The 20,684-nt window shown below is 33.2% G+C and overlaps 1 protein-coding gene and 1 long non-coding RNA gene across 2 annotated transcripts; both read left to right on the forward strand.

The window, feature by feature from the left end:
• The first annotated feature begins 3,654 nt into the window (after window positions 1-3,654).
• Window positions 3,655-6,946, forward strand: LOC111999695 (uncharacterized). Its single transcript, XR_002881627.2, has 3 exons — window positions 3,655-4,839; window positions 5,420-5,474; window positions 5,898-6,946. It is a non-coding gene; the product is annotated as an uncharacterized LOC111999695 (long non-coding RNA).
• A 6,280-nt stretch (window positions 6,947-13,226) lies between these two features.
• LOC112017685 (uncharacterized) lies at window positions 13,227-18,673 on the forward strand. The gene is made up of 2 exons (XM_024050137.2): window positions 13,227-13,721; window positions 18,389-18,673. Exon 1 carries the CDS (start codon window positions 13,338-13,340, stop codon window positions 13,719-13,721), a length of 384 nt encoding a protein of 127 aa, XP_023905905.1. The 5' UTR covers window positions 13,227-13,337; the 3' UTR covers window positions 18,389-18,673.
• The last annotated feature ends 2,011 nt before the right edge of the window (window positions 18,674-20,684 follow it).

Raw genomic sequence — 20,684 nt, forward strand, 5'->3', positions numbered from 1 at the left:
TATTGTATTTGTGAAGGAGTGGACCTAAAATTGCCCTGAAGACCTTAGCCCGAAGAGGAAATCTGCGGAATGGGCTCGGTCCAAGGTCTGATAAGGGATAAAAGGACCTCCCATATAGAAGAGACCATTTAAGTTCATTGTCGAGATAATCTGTGAAACCCATCTCTCCTGAGGAAACACGAACTAGCCAAGAAGCGATCTTTCTCTTAGAAGAGGACACCCTTTATTCACCTACTTTCCCCAGGAATATGTTGAAGAACACACAGAGTCCAATGTAATAGTCACTTTCGCATTAAAGGCTTTCCTCACCTAAATTTCAACCATATTGAATGCTGAATGACTGATCTGAATAATGGAAACACCCCCTAAAGTCTATCTTGATGATCAAGAAATGACAAGAGAAGGTGTTGACGAGACAAGTATCCTCATAAATTCAGTTAAGAGCAAGATAGCTGGAAGAGGGGCGATGATGGCTATAAAAGAGGGAGGAGAGCAACAAGAGGGGAGATATAGAAAAAAACAAAGGAAGAACAAGAGCGAGAAAGTTAAAAAGAGTCTTCACTTTGTATTCAACCTTTAGAACCCCTCTTGGTACCTCGAGAACACACTTTCTCATATATAAGAGCATTGATTCAGTTGTTTTTATCTTCATCCATCTTATTAATCTTTCCATTGTGGATTTCTGTCTCCCATATTTTATAAATTAGGATATGTTTGGTAAACTGTAAGAGGTAGTGTAATGAAATAGTTATTCTTAAGATTTAGCTATTCAGTAGTTTGGTTATGTTTTTATTACTAGGAATAGTTATTCTTTAAAATGAGTAATAACTATTCATCTCTAAAAGGGATATAATTGATATTTCTTAGCAGGTGTATTAATTTCTACAATTAATATATTTATAAATAAACAAACTTTCCATATGCACATAACAATTATGAAAATAAAAAAATCATAAAAAATAACTAATATTTATTTCAAATTTAAAAAATATTATTTTTTAGGAAATATAATTATATGAGTAAGATATTTCCTAAAATATATCTTAAGTTTGATTTAAAATACTTTTATTCTATTATGTTCAGAGTTTTATTATTGTGTTGTCACCAAACAAATGAATAGTAATAAGCATTACATTATAGCATTTTGTATTTCTTGTAATATCTATTCCTATTTCTATGTAATTACCGTTATAGTCTACCAAACATGCCCTTAGTTGTGTTGATCAAGAATATCTAACTAGTTTTCATTTTTTTAGTGTTTTTGACTCTTACAGTATTATTGAATTTATACTTTTATGTTTTAATATTTACGTTGTTTATATTTTGTAATTGTTGTAGTGCTATGTTTGAATTGTTTTTGTATTTCTTACTAATTGAATTGTTGTATTGTTATGCTTTGAGAAGATATTGAAAAATTATAACTTTTTTTTTTAATGTTTCATGAGTTTTAATTTAATGCATTCAAAATAAACTTATAATAAATTATATACAAATTTTTTTTGAGTATGGTGGGGGTATCTGTGGCACCAATGGATATTAGCTAGAACAAGGCGAGGGAAAAAAAATCATCCTAAAGCGAAAGAGGGGAGGGCGAGGCGAGGAATAGGAATCCTGCCCCATACCCACCCCGTTGTCATTCCTATGTAAAACTACTTCATTTATTTTATATTGAAAAATTTTATACCACAATCAATTTCACACCGATTTTCACAATTATTTGATGTGGCTAATGAGTGGTGGAACAAATATTGTAGGTTCGTGTAAAAGTGATAGGCGGTTAGTCTAGTTTGCTACATAAGATAGTTGTGAAAATAGACGTAGAATTGGTTGTAATCTTGAAATAACTCTTTTATATTACTAACAATACACCTTATATCTTATAATCTATTTATCAATACCCCATATTAAAATAATCTAAAAAAAGAAAAGATAAAAAGATAAGTTTAAGTAGATGAGAGAGAAAGAAATTGATAAAAAAAAATAATAATAATAAACGAGGTAAAGTAGACATGTAAATATAATATACATGTCCACTATATTACGTTGTTACCAAAAATGCAAAATAACGAAAATACATTACTGCACATGGGTGGTTTTTATTTATTTATGTGATTCTGTGTGTTTGGACATCTATTTTACTCTTTTTTCATTTTTTTTTTCATTTTTTTGTGTTGCTTTTGAAGCAAAATATGGGAATGTTTTTGGAGAATAACTAGTACGTTACATTCATTTGGTGACATTTGGTTTAATGGAAGAGTGAGAGGACAAAAAATACATAAAGGAAGAGTTTTGTTTTTTTGTTTTGTTTGTTTGTTTGGCATGATGAGGATGATGGAGGACAAAAAAGGGGGTGGTTGGAGTTTTACTTCCACACCCACAAAAATCCATCCTCACCAACTGGGGGAGAAAATGTTTGTTTCATGAAATTTATTATTTTACTAATTGTAAGCACTGTCTTCTCTATATATATATATATATATATTTTACATGATAAAAGCATAACAGTAAATTTATTTAAATCACATTTTGTATAATTTTCACTCCACCTTCCTCTCTACCAAATACACATGAGAGAAAATTGAAATATTTTCTATCATTATACTTTTTGCTTATATTTTTTATCATCTCAATTCCTCCAAACCAAACAAATAAGGGTTAGCATTTTTGTGGATTTTCGGGAAAGAATCATATCCATTTAAATCCTTTTAATTTAGATGTAAGACGTGATATTTAAATAATTTAATGGTCCTTAAAAAAACCCATTTAAGCCTAATAAAATAGATGACATGAGCCAATTAGAGGATTTACATGGGGAGGATCTATTTTCATTTGGTGATCTTTGTTAATATTGTATTTTGTCCAGCTCTAAATTTTAATAGAAGTTTTAGCCCTGAATTAAAGGATTTCATGGTTTTAATGGTTAAACCCCATTCTTTGTTGATTTTTATCAATTTTTATGCAGTTGACTAAATTTGATTGGGCTTAAATTTAAATCTAACCACGTGATTAGATTAATTTTGATGTTATATTAAAACCATAAAATTCTATGTCATTTGATTGGTCATGGGCAAAAATCAAACTTGGTTTGAATGAGATATTATTGATTGAATAAAACTACTTGTGTTGTATTTTAATTGTGGAAAAAGTAAATAATTTCCTATGAAACGCATGCTAAGATTTTTAGGGTAATTTCCATGAGAAATTGGTGCTAAATATACCATATGGGTCTCTTTATTTGTGCATGCCATTAAGTTTTGAGCACAAATTGATTAAGGAATTTAACTAATTTTTATAAATTATGTGTCCTGTTTTTATCTGGGTCCATTTACTTTGTCATATTTGGTCCATTTATTTTTATCAGGTTAAACATGTGATTTATGTGAAGATGAAGTCAATTTCTTTTAATTAATGGACTTATCAAATTTTGTTATGAATTATTAACTGCTGATTTAAAATCCGTACAGCTCTTTAAGTGCACTTTTGTTTAGGTTCTAATCATTTGCATGGATGAATTAAGGGTTGTGTCATTCATTCTTATCCAATCTCATCCTTATCCATAGCTTTAAACCCTAGGAGAACCCCATATAAATGTCTATTTCTCCTATTTACAAGGACAAAACAATCATCAGCAACCCCATCTAGGAGTCCCTAAAAAAAATTTGATAAATATTCCCCTGTTTCCATGGTTAGAAAAGAGTCATTCCCTTTTCGATTTTCATTTTCTAGCATCCTCAATTTCTACCTAAAAAACCCCAACAGCCAACATCCCTACATCCCAAACAAAAATCTCCAAACAATACAAAAATCTCTCCTGCATAATCTAAAAAACCCTTTAAAAAATCATTCATTTTTCTATATCACCAACATTACACCAGCCCATCCAAAACTTAGAAAAATAGCCCCAAAACTCCATAAAAATCCCTCATTTCTTCCTTTTACAACAAGAAGCAGCTCAAAACAACAACTAACCCAAAACCATTACAACAAACACAAAAAGTTTCCCTTTTCTTTCACAAACTCAAAGCCACAAAAAAAAAAAAAAAAAAAAAATCCAACATTTTTCATAAACCCGAACCCCTAAACAACAACAAAGCACCAACACACAACCAGCTCTAAGAAGCTCTCGATCACCCCAAAGATAAAACTAGAAACCCAGGAAAGCACCTTCCTTTCACAAAACCAAAAACTCCAACCTTTTTCACATACCTGAAACAAACAACAACAACAGTAAACAAACAATAGTAGCATACATTCAACAACAAAAAAAAAGGAAGAAAAAAGACAGAGCAGAGCCAAAACATTCCAACAAGATTCTTTCACTCTGATAATTGGCGAGTCCTAAGTCTATTTGCCTTTTTGTGCTTTGTTGATAGCTGAAAAATGAACAAGCTTTAGATTATGCATTGAGCTAAAAATGGAAAGAAAGATGAGAGAGTGAGAACAAAGTGAAAAAATGTTGTTGGAGTGTTTTGGCTTTGCTCTGTCTTCTTTCTTTCTTATTTTTGTTGTTGAATGTATACTACTATTGTAACAACCCAGCCCAATTAAAAAAAAAAAAAAAAATACATGGTTAGATATTTTTGGGTGTCCCATGTGCTCCACCTAACCCAATCACTACCCACCACATCTCAAACACTCCCTCACTCTTTTGGGGTTGGCCGGTCATCTCTCTTCCCCTCATTTGCTTTCTTTTCTTTTCTTTTCACTTAAGCGCACACACTCATCTCCCTCACTCTCCCACCGGGTTCCACTCCAAACCACCATCTCCACCATCTTTTTGCGGCAAGATCACCAGAAAATCATTATGAACCTCTAAGCACCTTCACATCTTTTTTGGAGGTAAATTTCTAATCTTTTTGGTGGGTTTTATATTTTGCTTAAGGTTATATTTTTATCTAAGCTTTGATAATGATACCCATGTGATTTATAAGGTTTGGAAGTAATATTTATGTGTTTATATGTATGGGTTTCATCTTGGTGGATTTATTTGATGAATGGGCTTGTAATTTTTACAATGGTGGCTATCTAAGTGGTGAAGATTTGAGAGTTTTGGCTCTTTAATGTGAGATAAATGTTGAATATAATTTTTATTGAGTTATTTGGAGCTAGAAAAAGATTTATATGGTTTGTGTTGGAGAATATTGTGATTTTGGTGTCATGGGTCTCTTAATGATGTAGTGTAAATTTTATGGAAGCTAGTCATAATGTTGGAGATATTAAATGGGTTAACCTTATGAATTGGAGTTTATGTCTTGTGAATCAATTTGTTGAGAAACTTTGGAAGTAGAATATATTATTATTGATAAGGTTAAATGCTAGGCTTGTCTAATTAACTTCTTAGTTAGCAATTTCTAATTCATAGCTAGATGCAATGTCAAGCTTTATGTCTATTGTGATAAGTTTGCTCAATATTGTTTAGGTCCTAGCTAACCTTATTTGGAGTTTGGAAAATCAGCATTTTTACGGGTTGCAAGGTAAGTAGCTTTTTAATGGGATTTTTTTGGAAAATAATCATGTTGCATAAATGTTGTTTTTGGGTCAAACACATTTTGAGAAATTATATATGGATCTATGTTTTCTTAAAAAGTGTTGTGTTGAGACTCTATTATATATTATTATATATAAAAATGCATCATATTTGATATTGCATTTGGGGAAATGCATGGATTATTGACATGGAAAATATGAGCATCCTTGAATTAATCCTATGATAAGGAATTTATGAACTTTATGGTATATTGGAAAATTAAAGGTGCTTATTTATCTTGTCTTGTTTTATTTGAGAAATATTGATGCTAAACATTTTTGACAAGAAATACTTTTGTGAATATTGTGGATAATTGGTTGTTGTAATACCTTATGAAACTACTTGGAAGTAAACTATGTATTTTGAATAGGTTGGTCTTGTGGGCTTTTGATGTGGCTTTGTCCTTATGCTATAATGTTGGTGATTGCCCCGTCTTGGTGACAACAAACCAAGTTGTAGACTCACACTTTGCATGACACGGGTAAATCCTTGAGTGTGTGGGTGAGACTGCTGCCTATAGGGCCAAAAGACCACATGCAAAAAGGGTACTGTGTGACACGTCATTCCCTGCTGCCTATAGTGGGAAGAAGTAAATCCTTGAGTGTGTGGGTGAGGCTAGGCAGGGCCAAGAGACCATATGCAAAAGAGGAACTATATGACGTGTTATCCCCTGTTACCCATGGAAGGGATAAGTAAATTCTTGAGGGTGTGGGTGAGGCTTGGCATGGCCAATAAACCACATGCCAAAAGAGGTACATTTCATGCTAGTGTGTTTGGGCTCTAACTTGTTTGTGGCAATATGATGTCTGGGTGATATCTCCGTCCTTGTGTCATCTTGGGTGAGGTTTTCTAGTTTTGAAATGGTATTGGATATTTTTATGGCTCACAGTGAATGGAATGTAGGTTCATAGTTATTTTTGAAAGCTTGATACTAAACTATTCCTATCATTCTTGTCATGTGGTTAATGAAATTGTTTTTGCATGAATTTTATGGAAATTTCCAAATTATAACATGTTTTATAAAATGTTTATTATCATGAAACTTGCATTTCACCCACCCCATTAATTATGCTACTTACTGGGCTTGGTCCCATCCCATGATTTTATAAATCTTTTAGAGTAGGCAAAATCTTTTGAGACAACTTTTTTGGTGGTTAACAGCAGTTAGACTAACTACTAATGGAGGCTGAATTTTTGTGATGGAGATATTAGAAGATGTACATCTTAGAGTAGGCTTAACTTATTATTTTATATATTATAGTGGTTGTAACTTTATTCCCATTAATGGGACAAACTGATGATATGTAATTATTTATTCAGACCTTCATTCTTTCGTGGCCAATGGTCCTTGTAATTTTTGCTTAGAGCTCTGACTTATTTAGAGAGTATATTCAATGAAATTAGTATGATAATTCTTGATGTTGGTACTTGATATGATTTATGTGGATTTGATTGTCAAAAAGGAAAAAAATCTACAAGTACTTTGAGACGTCTTTCTCATGCTTTGGACCCTTTGGGGTTTGGGGCGTGACATCTATTGTTTGTTAATTGTTGTTATTGTTTGTTTTGGGTATATAAAAAAAAGGTTGGAGTTTTTGTGTTTTTTGGTTTTGTGAAAGAAAGGAGGGTGTTTTCTTGGGTTTCTGGTTTTACTTTGGAGTTGATTGAGGTTTAGGATTATGAAAAATGTTGGATTTTTTTTTTTTTTTTTTTTTGAGGTTTTGAGTTTGTGAAAGAAGCATGCTCAAATAAGAGACCCCAAACGATAAATTTAGTACTAATTTTTCATGGAAATTACACTAAAATCTTAGCAATTATTTACTTTTTCCACAATTAAAATGCAACATGGGTCATTCAGTGATATCTTATTCAAACCAAGTCTGATTTTTGCCCATGTCCAATCAAATTACACAGAATTACATGGTTTTAAATATAACATCAAAATTAATCAAATCACATGTTTAGATTTCAATTTAAGCTTAATCAAATTTAGTCAACCACATAACAATTGATAAAAATCAACAACAAATAGGGTTTAACAATAAAAACCATGAAATCCTTTAACTTAGGGCTAAAACTTCATCAAAATTTAGAAATGGAGAAAATACGATATTAACAATATTCATGGTTTGTTATCCAAAAAAAAAAAAAAAATCCACTGTTTCATAAGGATAGGTTTACTAGTTTAGTGCCTTGTCAATTCGTGGGAGTTCACTGGCCCACAATCCTCTATTCTCCCACCACCTAGTACCATGTAGAGAGCCCTCCTCCACCAAGGTCAAGCCATGGGTCCCCAATTCAAACCAAGAGACTGTCTTCGACATCAAGTACTACACTCGCGAATTTGCACTGAACTTCAAATGCGCTACCCTACTACATACCACAAAGTATAAAAACATGAACATCCCTTTACTCTCAATTATAGAGTTGAAGATGACTCTGGTGAATATTATTGTAATATTTGTGAAGAAGAAAGAGACTCAAAGTATTGGTTTTACTATTGTGAGGATTGCAGTCCTACTCATCCAAATTGTATTATTGGAAAATACCCAAATTACAAGTTTGGAGGTGCTTACACATTTGATTGTCACACTCACAACCTCTTACTTTCATTGAGGAAACTAAAGACTGCCTTTAATGTAACAAATGTAATGGTTTTGTGAAGAGTTGGTCTATCAATGTGCTTAGTGTAATTTCTACATCCACAATGGTTGTTTATAAAAAGGAAAATATAATGTTAATTTTTATTTTATACTAGATGTAGTCCACATAAGTTTTGGTACATGGAATTCATCAAATGACAATGCAATAATTCTTTTCAATGCTCTTTCTTGGCATCATGGTTCAAATACAATATAAATACATTGTACCAACTCATTCTTGTTTGTGTTGGTTGTACCCTGCCTTGTCCACTTCTGTTAGAAACAATAAGCTTGTTGATAATAGGAATTTTCATTTTCAATGTTTTATGTAGTGCATTGTTTAGAAATGGAAGTTGGATTTCAGTGTGGAACATAAAGTTTAGGGGTGATGAAAAATAGTGGAACTAAAAGGCAAACTTCTGGTATCTCTTATCAGCTGTGCATGATTAATTTTCCCTCTATTTTCTATTTCTATGCAATTNAAAATGGGAAACTTTTTGTGTTTGTTATAGTAGTTTTTGGTTGGTCATTGTTCTGAGTTACTTCTTGTTGTAAAAGGAAGAAATAAGGGATTTTTATGGGGAGGGGGAGGAGGGGGGGGGGGGGGTAGGGCTACTTTTATGTGTTTTGGATGGCTTGGTGTAATGTTGGTGGTATGGAAAAAAGGAATGATTTTTCAAAGGGTTTTCTAGGTTATTTAAGAAGAGGTTTTTGTATTGTTTTGGAGACTTTTGCTTGGGATTTTGGGATGTTGGCTGTTGGGGTTTTTCAGGTAGAAATTGGGATGTTGGAAGATGAAAATTGAAAAGGGTAGGGTCACTTCCAGATGTGGGAAATGGGGGAATGTTTATAGGATTTTTTTTTGGCTCCCAAATGTGGCGAATAGCGACTGTTCTGTTATTGTGAATAGGATAAAAAGACATATTTATATGGGGCTCTCCTAGGATTTAAGACTGAATAAGGGTGAGATTGGATAGGAATGAATGACACAACTTAATTCATCAATGCAAAGAATTAGAACTAAATTGCACTGCACTTAAAAGAGTTGTATGGACTTTAAATCAACCGTTAATAATTCGCTAACAAAATTTGACATGCCCATTAATTAAAAGAAATTGAGTTCATCTTCTCATAAATCACATGAAAACAGGACACAAAATTTATGAAAATCAGTTAAATTTCTTAATGAATTTGATGCACAAAACTTAATGGCATGCTCAAATAAAGAGACCCCAAACGATAAATTTAGTACTAATTTTTCATGGAAATTACACTAAAATCTTAGCAATTATTTACTTTTTCCACAATTAAAATGCAACATGGGTCATTCAGTGATATCTTATTCAAACCAAGTCTGATTTTTGCCCATGTCCAATCAAATTACACAGAATTACATGGTTTTAAATATAACATCAAAATTAATCAAATCACATGGTTAGATTTCAATTTAAGCTTAATCAAATTTAGTCAACCACATAACAATTGATAAAAATCAACAACAAATAGGGTTTAACAATAAAAACCATGAAATCCTTTAACTTAGGGCTAAAACTTCAATCAAAATTTAGAAATGGAGAAAATACGATATTAACAATATTCATGGTTTGTTATCAAAAAAAAAAAAAAAATCCACTGTTTCATAAGGATAGGTTTACTAGTTTAGTGCCTTGTCAATTCGTGGGAGTTCACTGGCCCACAATCCTCTATTCTCCCCACCACCTAGTACCATGTAGAGAGCCCTGCCTCCACCAAGGTCAAGCCATGGGTCCCCAATTCAAACCAAGAGACTGTCTTCGACATCAAGTACTACACTCGCGAATTTGCACTGAACTTCAAATGCGCTACCCTACTACATACCACAAAGTATAAATAACATGAACATCCCTTTACTCTCAATTATAGAGTTGAAGATGACTCTGGTGAATATTATTGTAATATTTGTGAAGAAGAAAGAGACTCAAAGTATTGGTTTTACTATTGTGAGGATTGCAGTCCTACTCATCCAAATTGTATTATTGGAAAATACCCAAATTACAAGTTTGGAGGTGCTTACACATTTGATTGTCACACTCACAACCTCTTACTTTCATTGAGGAAACTAAAGACTGCCTTTAATGTAACAAATGTAATGGTTTTTGTGAAGAGTTGGTCTATCAATGTGCTTAGTGTAATTTCTACATCCACAATGGTTGTTTATAAAAAGGAAAAAATATAATGTTAATTTTTTTATATACTAGATGTAGTCCACATAAGTTTTGGTACATGGAATTCCTCTATTTTCTATTTCTATGCAATTCTAATTGCATTCATTTTTCTTGAGTTCACATTAATTGTTTGTCTTTTTCTTCTGCACTAGGTGAGCATCCATTATTTTGAAGAGGGAAGTGAGCAATTAGAGTCAAAACACAAATGCAAAGATTCAATAGCATTTTAGGTTATTATAGATTTACATCTTTATCAACATCTTTTATGTAATTAGTTTTAGTCATTGATATTATTACTATTACTGTTATTTGATTTTTTCCCATGTCTAATCAAATTACACGGAATTTCATGGTTTTAAATATAACATCAAAATTAATCAAATCACATGGTTAGATTTCAATTTAAGCTTAATCAAATTTAGTCTACCACATAACAAGTGATTAAAAAAAAAAAAGAGTTTAACAATAAAAACCAAGAAATCCTTTAATTCAGGGCTAAAACTTCTATAAAAATTTAAAAACAGACAAAATACGATATCAACAATATTCATGGTTTGTTATTAAAAAAAAAAAAAACAATATTCACAGTTTCATGAGGATAGGTTTATTGGTTTAGTGTCTTGTCAATCCAAATTCTAAGTTTTGGCATAAGCCAATCCAACCTATCTAAACACAACTCAATATAAGAAAACACTTATCCCACTAATAAATAGATACTAATTTTTTTTTTTTTTGAGAGAGAGTTTCAACTTATGGTGTTCGCTCCTGATGATAGCTCTTTATCATCAAACCAAGACACCAATTAGTTTTTGGTGTAGGCGGAGATTGAACCCTAAATCTCTTATACAACCATTAGAGACTTGACCAATTGAGCTAATTAAAACCCACTAGATACTAATCTATTCACAGTAGCAATGCACATGTTTAGAATTTTTATATTTTTAAGTTTAAGGTATACACTATGTGTACTAATTTTTAAGAAATTTATATTTAACAATTTATCTTTATAACCTTTTTTTTTTAATAGAATCTTTACGACCTTTAATTTGTCTTATTTTAAAAGTTAAAACCATTTTTGAATTAAATAATATAATTATTTTTTTAAAGAATTATTTTATTTTATTATTAATTTTTTGGAAGTATAGAAAAATGGACACTAAAAGTTATATACTTATATTTCAATTATACATGATTTATTTATTTATTTATTTTGTTGTTGATTGTTGTTGAGAAAATCAACATATATAGTAAAGTTATCTACGTGTAGGATCTATGTGACAATTAATAAATTTTTTAGGGTAAATTCTACTAAACCCCCCTGAGGTTTGTGCTAATACCAATTAGGTCCAAGACTTTTAAAAAACGACCAACTTAGTACTTAAAAGACAATTTTATCCCTAATTTCGTTTAGCACTATTCACTCTTCTCTTTCTCATCTCAGACCCTTTCTTCTATTCACTGTGATTACACTAACATGACCATGGATTTGAGCACAAATCACATTACACAACTGCACCATCTCATAGAACACAAACATATACACATAGCCATACAAATTCCAAAACTTGAAACCCCCAAAAATCATCCCAGTTTACCAATCATACACAGATTCATATGCACACACTAACAAAATCACCATATTAGAGCCATTTTGAGACATCTCAGACCCTCTCTTCTATTCACTATGATTACACTAACATGACCATGGATTTGAGCACAAATCTCATTACATAGCTGCATCATCTCATAGAACACAAACATACACACATAGCCATACAAATTCCAAAACTTGAAACCCCCAAAAATCATCCCAGATTACCCATTATACACAAATTCATATGCACACACTAACAAAATCACCATATTAGAGCCATTTTGAGACAAACCCTAAATAAAAAAAATACTCACAAATCTACAAATGACCATACCCAAACCCCCTTTCAAACCTAAATAAAAAATCACCAAATCCTTATATCACATAAGAAAACCCAATCCATAAATTGACCAAGTCCTAAACCAATAAAGAACCAAACCAAAAGAGGAAAAAAAAAAATTAGAACAGAGAAAGAGAATAGAGATCGATGGCCACTAGTGGTGGCGTTGCCGATGGTGGTAGCAGAGCTTGTGGGTCTTTGTCAAACGTTCCCTTGACTTTTAACACACAAACCCAAACACAAACAAAGACCCAAACATGTTTGGCACCAGATCAAAGTTGTTGGCATGGAACAATAGCAATGGTGGTGATGTGAAGCTCGAAAATCCTTAGCCAAATGCCTCCATGACACTGATTAAAGAAGAGAGTGGAAGATGGTAGTGAAAAAAATGGGTTTTGGCCATGAAAGAGAGAGTTTTCAGCCGCCGTGAGTATGAGTGAGAGAAAGGGAGCCGCCATTGGTGTAGGTGAGAGAGAGAGGGAGCTAGAGGTCTGAGAGAGAAAGGAGAAGGGTTTGGGCTAGTTAAGGACAAATTTGTCTTTTAAGTATAAGTTGGTTATTTTTGAAAAGTTTTGAACCTAGTCAGTATTAACCCAAACTTCAAGAGTTTAGTGGAATTTACCTAATTTTTTTAATGAGAGATGCTATGTCTATAATAATTTTACAACAAGTCACAAGTGATTAATTATTATTGGTTCAAATTTGAAACTAACACTAAGATTACTTTTTTGCCCCAACAATAACAATCAGTAACAACTTGCCACTTAAGATTTGTTGTAAAAATGTTGTAGACATATCATTTCTCATTTTTTATATTAATTTATTTGTAATATTGATATAATAAACTTGATGTTAATTATATTTATAACATTAAAAAAAAAAAAAAAAAAACCAACGAAAATGTGTTATTCCAAACTGAAAGAACAGCATCGACCGGTCCTGTTTCCATTTTTCCATTACTGTTCCTTCTGATCCGAAAGAAACTACAAAACAAAGCAACTGCTTTGCTTCCTTTGCTCTCTCTCCTCCAATGGCGAAGAAGCCAGCCTCATCCATCTTGGACACCCTGAAGCGCTACATCAAGAAGCCATGGGAGTTCACTGGCCCACAATCCCACCCAGAATACAGAAACTCTATTCTCCCCGCCACCCAGTACCGTGTGGAGAGCCCTGCCTCCACCAAGGTCCAGCCATGGGTCCCCACTTCAAACCCGGAGACCGTCTTCGACATCAAGTACTATACTCGCGACCAGCGTCGCAACCGCCCTCCGATTCGCCGGACTGTGCTCAAGAAAGCTGATGTGGAGAAGTTGATGAAAGAGACCACCTTCGATGTCAAAGACCTTCCCAGACCCTATCTCGCCGTTGCGGTGGAGGAGGACTTGGATACTCACGGTGGAGGGTACCAGAAATAGGTCAGAGCTCTTTGCTTGTGATCTTCTTTTTTGTTTGTTTTGTGGGTTTTGGTGATCATGGTTGTTTGTGATTTGGGGTTTTGAGAAATGGGTATTTCATGATTTTGTGTTTTGGCGTTTTTGGATGTGAAATTGGGGATTTGGGATGATGGGTTTTTACTTTTTAGGGGCTTTGTTTTGTTTAGTGCTTAGGAATTGTTTTGAATGATTTGATAAGATGATGGGTTAGGGTGTGGATGGATTTGGTGATTTGGGTGTTTTGTATTTGGGATTTAGAGTAATGGGTAGTAACTGATGTGTGTGAAAACAAATGTAGGCATCACTACTATCAGTATAGGTTTGCATCAAGGATTAGTCTGTATATCTTTGCACTAGTGACGGATGTGCTCGCTAACTTGATCAACCTTAAGGGTCCATTTGGTTGGACGAGTGGAAAAGTGGGAGGATAGAAAATGTGGAGGGGATAGAAAAGTGGGAGGATAGAAGATATTAGTTTTCTCCTATTCGTGTTTGGTTGGAGGATGGAAAAGTGGAGAGATAGAAATTTATTTGTTTGGTTGAGAAGAAAAATGAGAGGATGGAATTACACATGGAATTAATGTCATATTAAAAATATGGCAAGATGCCTTAGACTATGAAGACCTTTGGTTAAGTGGGACTAAAACAGAGTGTATGGGATGTAACTTTTGTGTAATCATAGATAACTTTTTAAGTTAAAAAGGGAAAATTTTATTTTATTTTTTTTGATAGGTAACGTAAAATTTTATTAAATAAAAGAAAATAGCCAACCCGATTACATTAGGAATGTACTATGGGGGCACAAATCAGGAATCAAAATTACAGCGATCAAGTAAAACAGTAAGGGAAGAACAAGAAAGATGACAAAAAACCACACTCCAATCAAGGAGAGTGTGCAAAAAACAAGACTTAATCTCTAGCATAGAACGTTGACATCCCTCAAAACTTCTAGCTTTCCTTTCATGCCAAATACACCATATCAAGCAATGAGGCACAAGTCTCCAAAAATCTATGTTGCGATGTTGTCCAAACTTACCTTGCCAAGATTCAAACAACTCAATAACCTTGTGAGGCATAACCCAGTGGATTCCAAACAAACAGAACACCAACAACCACAACTCACAAGCTATGGGGTAATGAAGCAGAAGATGATCCGATGACTTCCCACAACTCTTACACATATAGCACCAATCAAGAACTAGCACATGTCTTTTGTGAAGGTTATTTGTTGTTAAAATCTTACCTAAGGAATAGACCATGAAAAGAAAGCTACCCTTGGAGGAACCTTCGATTGCTATATCATTCTCCAAGGGAAGCATAAGAGAGTAGGAGGGTAGAAAGAAAGATAGAATCCTATAACCTCAAAACCTCTACTCCTTGCTAGCTTCCAACAAACCTTATCAGGACCCAACCCCCATACAGTTGAAGAGTAGACCATATCCATAAATAGATCAAAAGATTCTTAGGGGAAAATTTTATTAGACTTTATTAGGCCAGTTATACTCTATGGTATTGAATTTTAGGTGATTAAGAAATAGCATATTCATAAATTCAGTTGAAAACGGAATGCTAGAAGTTTTGAGGGATGTGAACACTCTATTCTCAAGATTAAGTCTTTTTTTCTTTCACTCTTTGCTCGAGTGGAGCTTAGTTTAACAAACATATTCCTTTTCTTCTCTTCCTATTTTGATTGATCATTGTAATTTGGGATCTTAATTATTTTACACCCATAGTACATTTCCTGTGTACTTGGGTCTGTTTTGATTGCAATAAAGTGTTTATTACTTATTTAAAAAAAAAGCATATTAATAAATTGAGTATAACTAAAATGAAAATGTTATATTGGATAAATGGAAATATAAGGAAAGATAGGATTTAAAATGAGGAATTTCACTTAAAAATAGTGGTGAACCCTATTGATGAAAAGATGATGGAGAGTCGCCTAAGATTGTTTGATCACGTTCAAAAGAAAGCAATTATGCACTAATGAGAAAGATTGAGTTGATTCAAGTTGAGGGAACAAAAAAAGGTAGAGAAAGACCAAAAGTAATTATTTGGAAGTAGTATTATGGGAGTATCAGAGAGTATGACTTTGGATAGAATAGAATAGAAGAAAAGAATTCATATTGCCAACCTTGGGTAGTTTGTTGAAAATTCATAACTGACCTTAAAATTTGGGAACTAAGGTTTTGTTGTTGTTGTTGTAGAGTAATGGGTTTCGAGATTATATGTGTTTGGGGTTGTGGATTTGGGGGTTGGGAGGGCTTATATTTGATTTGGGGTTTGGGAAGGCTTGTATTTGATTTGTGAGTTATTTTTGTTAGTGGTGATGTCATAATGTATAATTGGTTAGTTGTTGTAGATGGGAAATGTGTATTTTGAGTGTAAGAGTTGTGGATTTATACTGTTTTGGGATTGTCATGGTTGAAGAGTATAATGCTGGTGTTTTGAGATTCAAGTTTATCTTTTAAGAATTCATGTATGTGTGTGTTATATGTTATATGTTGTGGGTAGCTCAAGTTTTTGTGTCCATTGTTCCTCTGAAGTGGGTAAGAGTTTGACAGCAAATAGTTGGCATTGTTTTGGGTAGTTTTGATGCAAGTGATGTAGCGTGTCATACTAAATTTATATAAAAAGAGAAACTATGAGTGTAATCAATAAGTGGTTGTGGACATTTCAGTTTGGAGAGGGAGATCATGCATGTAAAGTCTTAGAACCTGTGACATTCCTATATAAGAATCTATTTCATTTCTATTAAGCTGCCAATGGACTTTAGGCCCAATCACATTTCTACCCACCTTAAGTATGGGGGCTGGTTGAGGATGAGGTAAAATCCCCTTAGGTGCATGAGTATTTAATTAGTAATATCAATGTGCTTTAGACTTTCAATTTAATCACGTTCTGATTCTGTGTCTCTCATTAATTTGGCTCTTGAGTGGAGAATTGCTTATATAAGCACATTGTAAAAATATATGTATGCATGTATGTAGGTATATATAATTTTAGAAAAATGTTTAAAAAAGTGTCATTGTCTTGTTAAATCTAACAATTGTTTGCCTTTGGAAAAATCCATTATTTCTTATTCGATATATTTTTTTTCTATCTTTTAAATTTTAGATTGTAATTTCTAGGAGATCATTTTGTATTCCCCCCTTGTTTCCCCCTTGCACTTGTTTAAATAAAGGAAGTCTTTAGTTATCAAAGTACAATTCATCAAATCCTTACCATGATTTAGCCACGAACAAAGAATAAGTGCTCTTTAGGGTAGCTTAATTTGTGCAGTAACTATAGATGGTGCCAGTTGAGCTAGAGCTCATTGGCAAATAATCTATGGCTTAAATGAGACTTCCTCCTCTTATAAGAATGGGTGGAAGGTGAGGCTTGGGTCTAAAACCTATTGGATGCTTGTGCAACTTACCATATATATATATATATATATATAAAGCCGTAGCCTGTTTGCTTTTTACCTATGTAAGTTGATAATGTGAACATGCATTGGTGGACCATTTTGACAAAATTGCCCTTATATCATGCCATAATACAGTCAACTAGTATGAAGGAAGTTTTTTGGGTCTTCTATAAGGACCTGGAGAATGTGTAGCATTCAGCAATTAGATTATAATTTAAAAAAGCACCTCTAAAGGCTAAAGATAACAGCATTGTTGGGAAAGGCAAGGGACAGAAGCAAAGCTTGTTGCCCTTCTGACTGCTGTGATGTGGGGCATAACCTCAAGGCTAAGGTGTAAATATCTTCCATCTCAATAAGTTCTTTAAGTTTGTATACTTTAATCTTTATGGTTTACACCATGAATGATATATCTACCAATCTAAGGTCAAAAAACATAGCAATAAAGAGCAAAAACTTGGTGGGAAAACTGAGGAAAGCCGTGTGGTAGCTTGCTTTTATATCTGGATTTCCTCCAATAGTCCAATGGATGATATGAATTATGCCAAAATGATTTTATGAGTAACTGTAATTGTGTTATACAAAGAGTAAAATAATCTGCAGCGTGTATTTTAAATGTCCCTTTGGATGTACAGTTCCAAGTTTTGTTTTTGTTTTTTATTTGGTTGGGTGGGGGTCTTCAGTTTTGACCATATTTAGTAACATCCTAAGTTGACCCTATATTACCAGTTACCGGTTCTGGTGATGGCTTTCAATTTTCTGTAAGGCTGTTTGGCTGTGTTCTGGCTGGATTTATATCTTCAAAGCCTATTAATAACAAAAGGGGGCTGTTCAAATTCCTTGGGAAATACAGATGTGCCATGCTTTTCTGTTATCCTTCATCCTTGTTTGTTTCATAGGTTTTGTATTCTTGTTATACAATCTGAGATACTCAAATTGAATAACAAGAATACAGACTGAGATACCCAGATTTTATAACAAGAATACTATCTGGGTATCTTGTCTGTTTTCTTTTGTCTTATTTAAAATCTTCTTTTTCATTGGAAAGTCGCACGTACATCCAATGGGACTTGAACCTATGACCTTACTCTCACCTTGTTCTTAAGGGCCTCATCTGGGTTTTTCAGAGTATGTATTTATATCTGTTCCCTGTTGCAACGGGAATAGATTATTTCTGTTCTTTTATGTATTCTTTGCTGCAGTCACTTTAAATGACTCTAATTATGTTTTGGCATATCAACAGAGGCTTGGATTGTGGTGAAATGGTTGTGCTCCGGTCTTCCGTCTGTTTCTCCCTGTCTTGCTCCTTGACTGAGGTTATTCCAGAGTAGAGATTTGCATAGACTGTCCATTAAAGAGGATATGTCTTTGAATTAATAAATTTGTTTACCTTGCCTGCAATTGGGTTTTATTTCCTTTTTCTTCTTGCATTCAGATGTTTGTACAAAATCCAAATACAACCGCAGGTTCGGTGCTGGATGACTTAGATGATTATGAAATCTCAAACTTCTAGTTTTGTTTTGTTTTACATGTGATGATCTAGTGAAATTCTTCAGTGTCATTGTCTTTTCACCACTGCAACTAAATAAACATTCCCTGCCAGAATTTGGAAAGGACGGGGGGGTAAGTCTCATGTTTCTTGTTTTCTTTCTGTTTTTGCCTCTCCCTAATCAAGATGATCAACTTTTCTTATGTAGGGCGCTGTTCTGTATTTGTCGGTATAGCAAACTCTGCTTATGTACCCATATCATTTCGTTGATTGAGACATTTTGTGATAGGAAAAGACAATGTTTGAAACAGGTAGTCATGATATTCTGGAGGGAAGTCTCATGAATATATTTGGGAAGAGGTACCAATGTACCATACCATGAAGTACTTAGGGTGTATGATTGGAAAGGAGGTAGATGAGGGAGAGGAGAGGGGAACGGGTGCCCAGAATATTATAGTTCATGTTCAATATATTAAACCCCCTCTTTCCATCTCTTCTCCCCCCATCTCACTCCATCTAAACACAGGGCTCAACTAGAAAAATCTTGACTGATCCGAAATTTTGAATTCTAAGACCTCCCAAGTTAACCAAAACTGAAAGGACTTTTGGAGAGTGTTGTACCTGAGGTGTGATGACAAATGAGATCATTTCATTAAAGGTTCAAATAAATATGTTCCTAGTTTTGAGCAGTTATTTAGAAGGCGGTAGTGGCTTACTAGCTCTAATGCCAATTACAAGAAATGAAATCATATGGTTTTGTTGAAGAGGAACTCCTTAAAGTGAAGCTTCCTTTTCTTCCTAGTGTTCTGCTCATTGCCATGTCTGTTTCCCGCAAGTTCATTGTTTCGAGTTCTGTTTCCATGTGCTTCCAACCCTTAAGAGATCATGCTTGAAGATATGAGATCTAACTAGCTTCGAAATGGCTGTCTGATAAGCGTGTACAAGAGTTTAGACAATGATGATGTAGGAAGTTTTCAAGCCCAGTTCTAGTCTGTGAAAGGTCCCTCTAAAATTGCCCCTTCTAGTCTTTAATTCATGGTTTAGTTTAGAGGTGTCTAGTTAGGGTAATTGTTAATAAACAATTTTTAAAAAGTTTTAACACCGCATTTATGAGAAATATAAAAAGTCATAAAAGAAATTAATTATTTTTTTTCCCATAAAAAGTTTTTAAAAATATATTTTGAACAATACTCTTAGGGCATCTATTAACATTTTCCTTAATTTGATGCTAAAAGTGAAAGCAAGGAAGGGTCCAGAACATCTGAATCTACAAAGCCCAGATCCAAGGATGCTTGTCTGACATTGGGATGGGCCTTAACTTGTTACAAAAATAAGCCCAAAGGGACAGATTTTGGGTAGAATAGTTTAGCTCTTCTTCTAAAAAAGCGTACAGAATGAGAAAAACAATTTGCACAATCTGTAACCTCATCACTATGCTTGTGAGGTATTTGCCATTTAGAGGGTTTTAAGGGTCATCACTCATCACTATGCATGTAGTATACGTTGAAAGATATTAAATTATTAATTAATCTATATAATAATAATAATAATAGGTTAAGGTGAGAGAAACTCAAATTAGAATTTCAAATTAGAGTTTCAATTTTAGACCATGTGTCATAAATTATTTATTCTTAAAGAGTTTTATTTCTTTATTTTTAGAATCAAATGTGGGATCACATTATAAATATTAATCCAAGTGAGTTATTAAGTACAAAAATCAAATAGTCTAGAATAAATGAATTATAAAAAAAAAAAAAAAAAAAAAAAAAGGACAATTTACATTTTATACCTAATAATATCTTTACAAAATTTTGTAAAGAGTTAATAAAATATAAAAATGACTATCAATAGTATTTAAATTATATATTTTAGGAATTATATTATGCATCTTATTGTATATCTTTAAGTGTATCCATGCATATATATGGGTTACAAGCTAGTATTGTTAATGTGCAGGTCCTTGCTTTTCAAGAATTGTCTCCAAGATGTATGTATGTAGGAGTAATGCTACAGCCACAAACTATTTTACAACATTTTTATAAACTGCTGA

This window comes from Quercus suber, unplaced genomic scaffold (genome assembly GCF_002906115.3).
Source record: "Quercus suber isolate HL8 unplaced genomic scaffold, Cork oak 2.0 scaffold_447, whole genome shotgun sequence".
NCBI lineage: Eukaryota > Viridiplantae > Streptophyta > Magnoliopsida > Fagales > Fagaceae > Quercus > Quercus suber.

Coding starts and splice junctions, on each gene's coding strand:
- LOC112017685 (XM_024050137.2), top strand. CDS start 13,338: ATGGCGAAGAAGCCAGCCTCATCCATCTTGGACACCCTGAAGCGCTAC.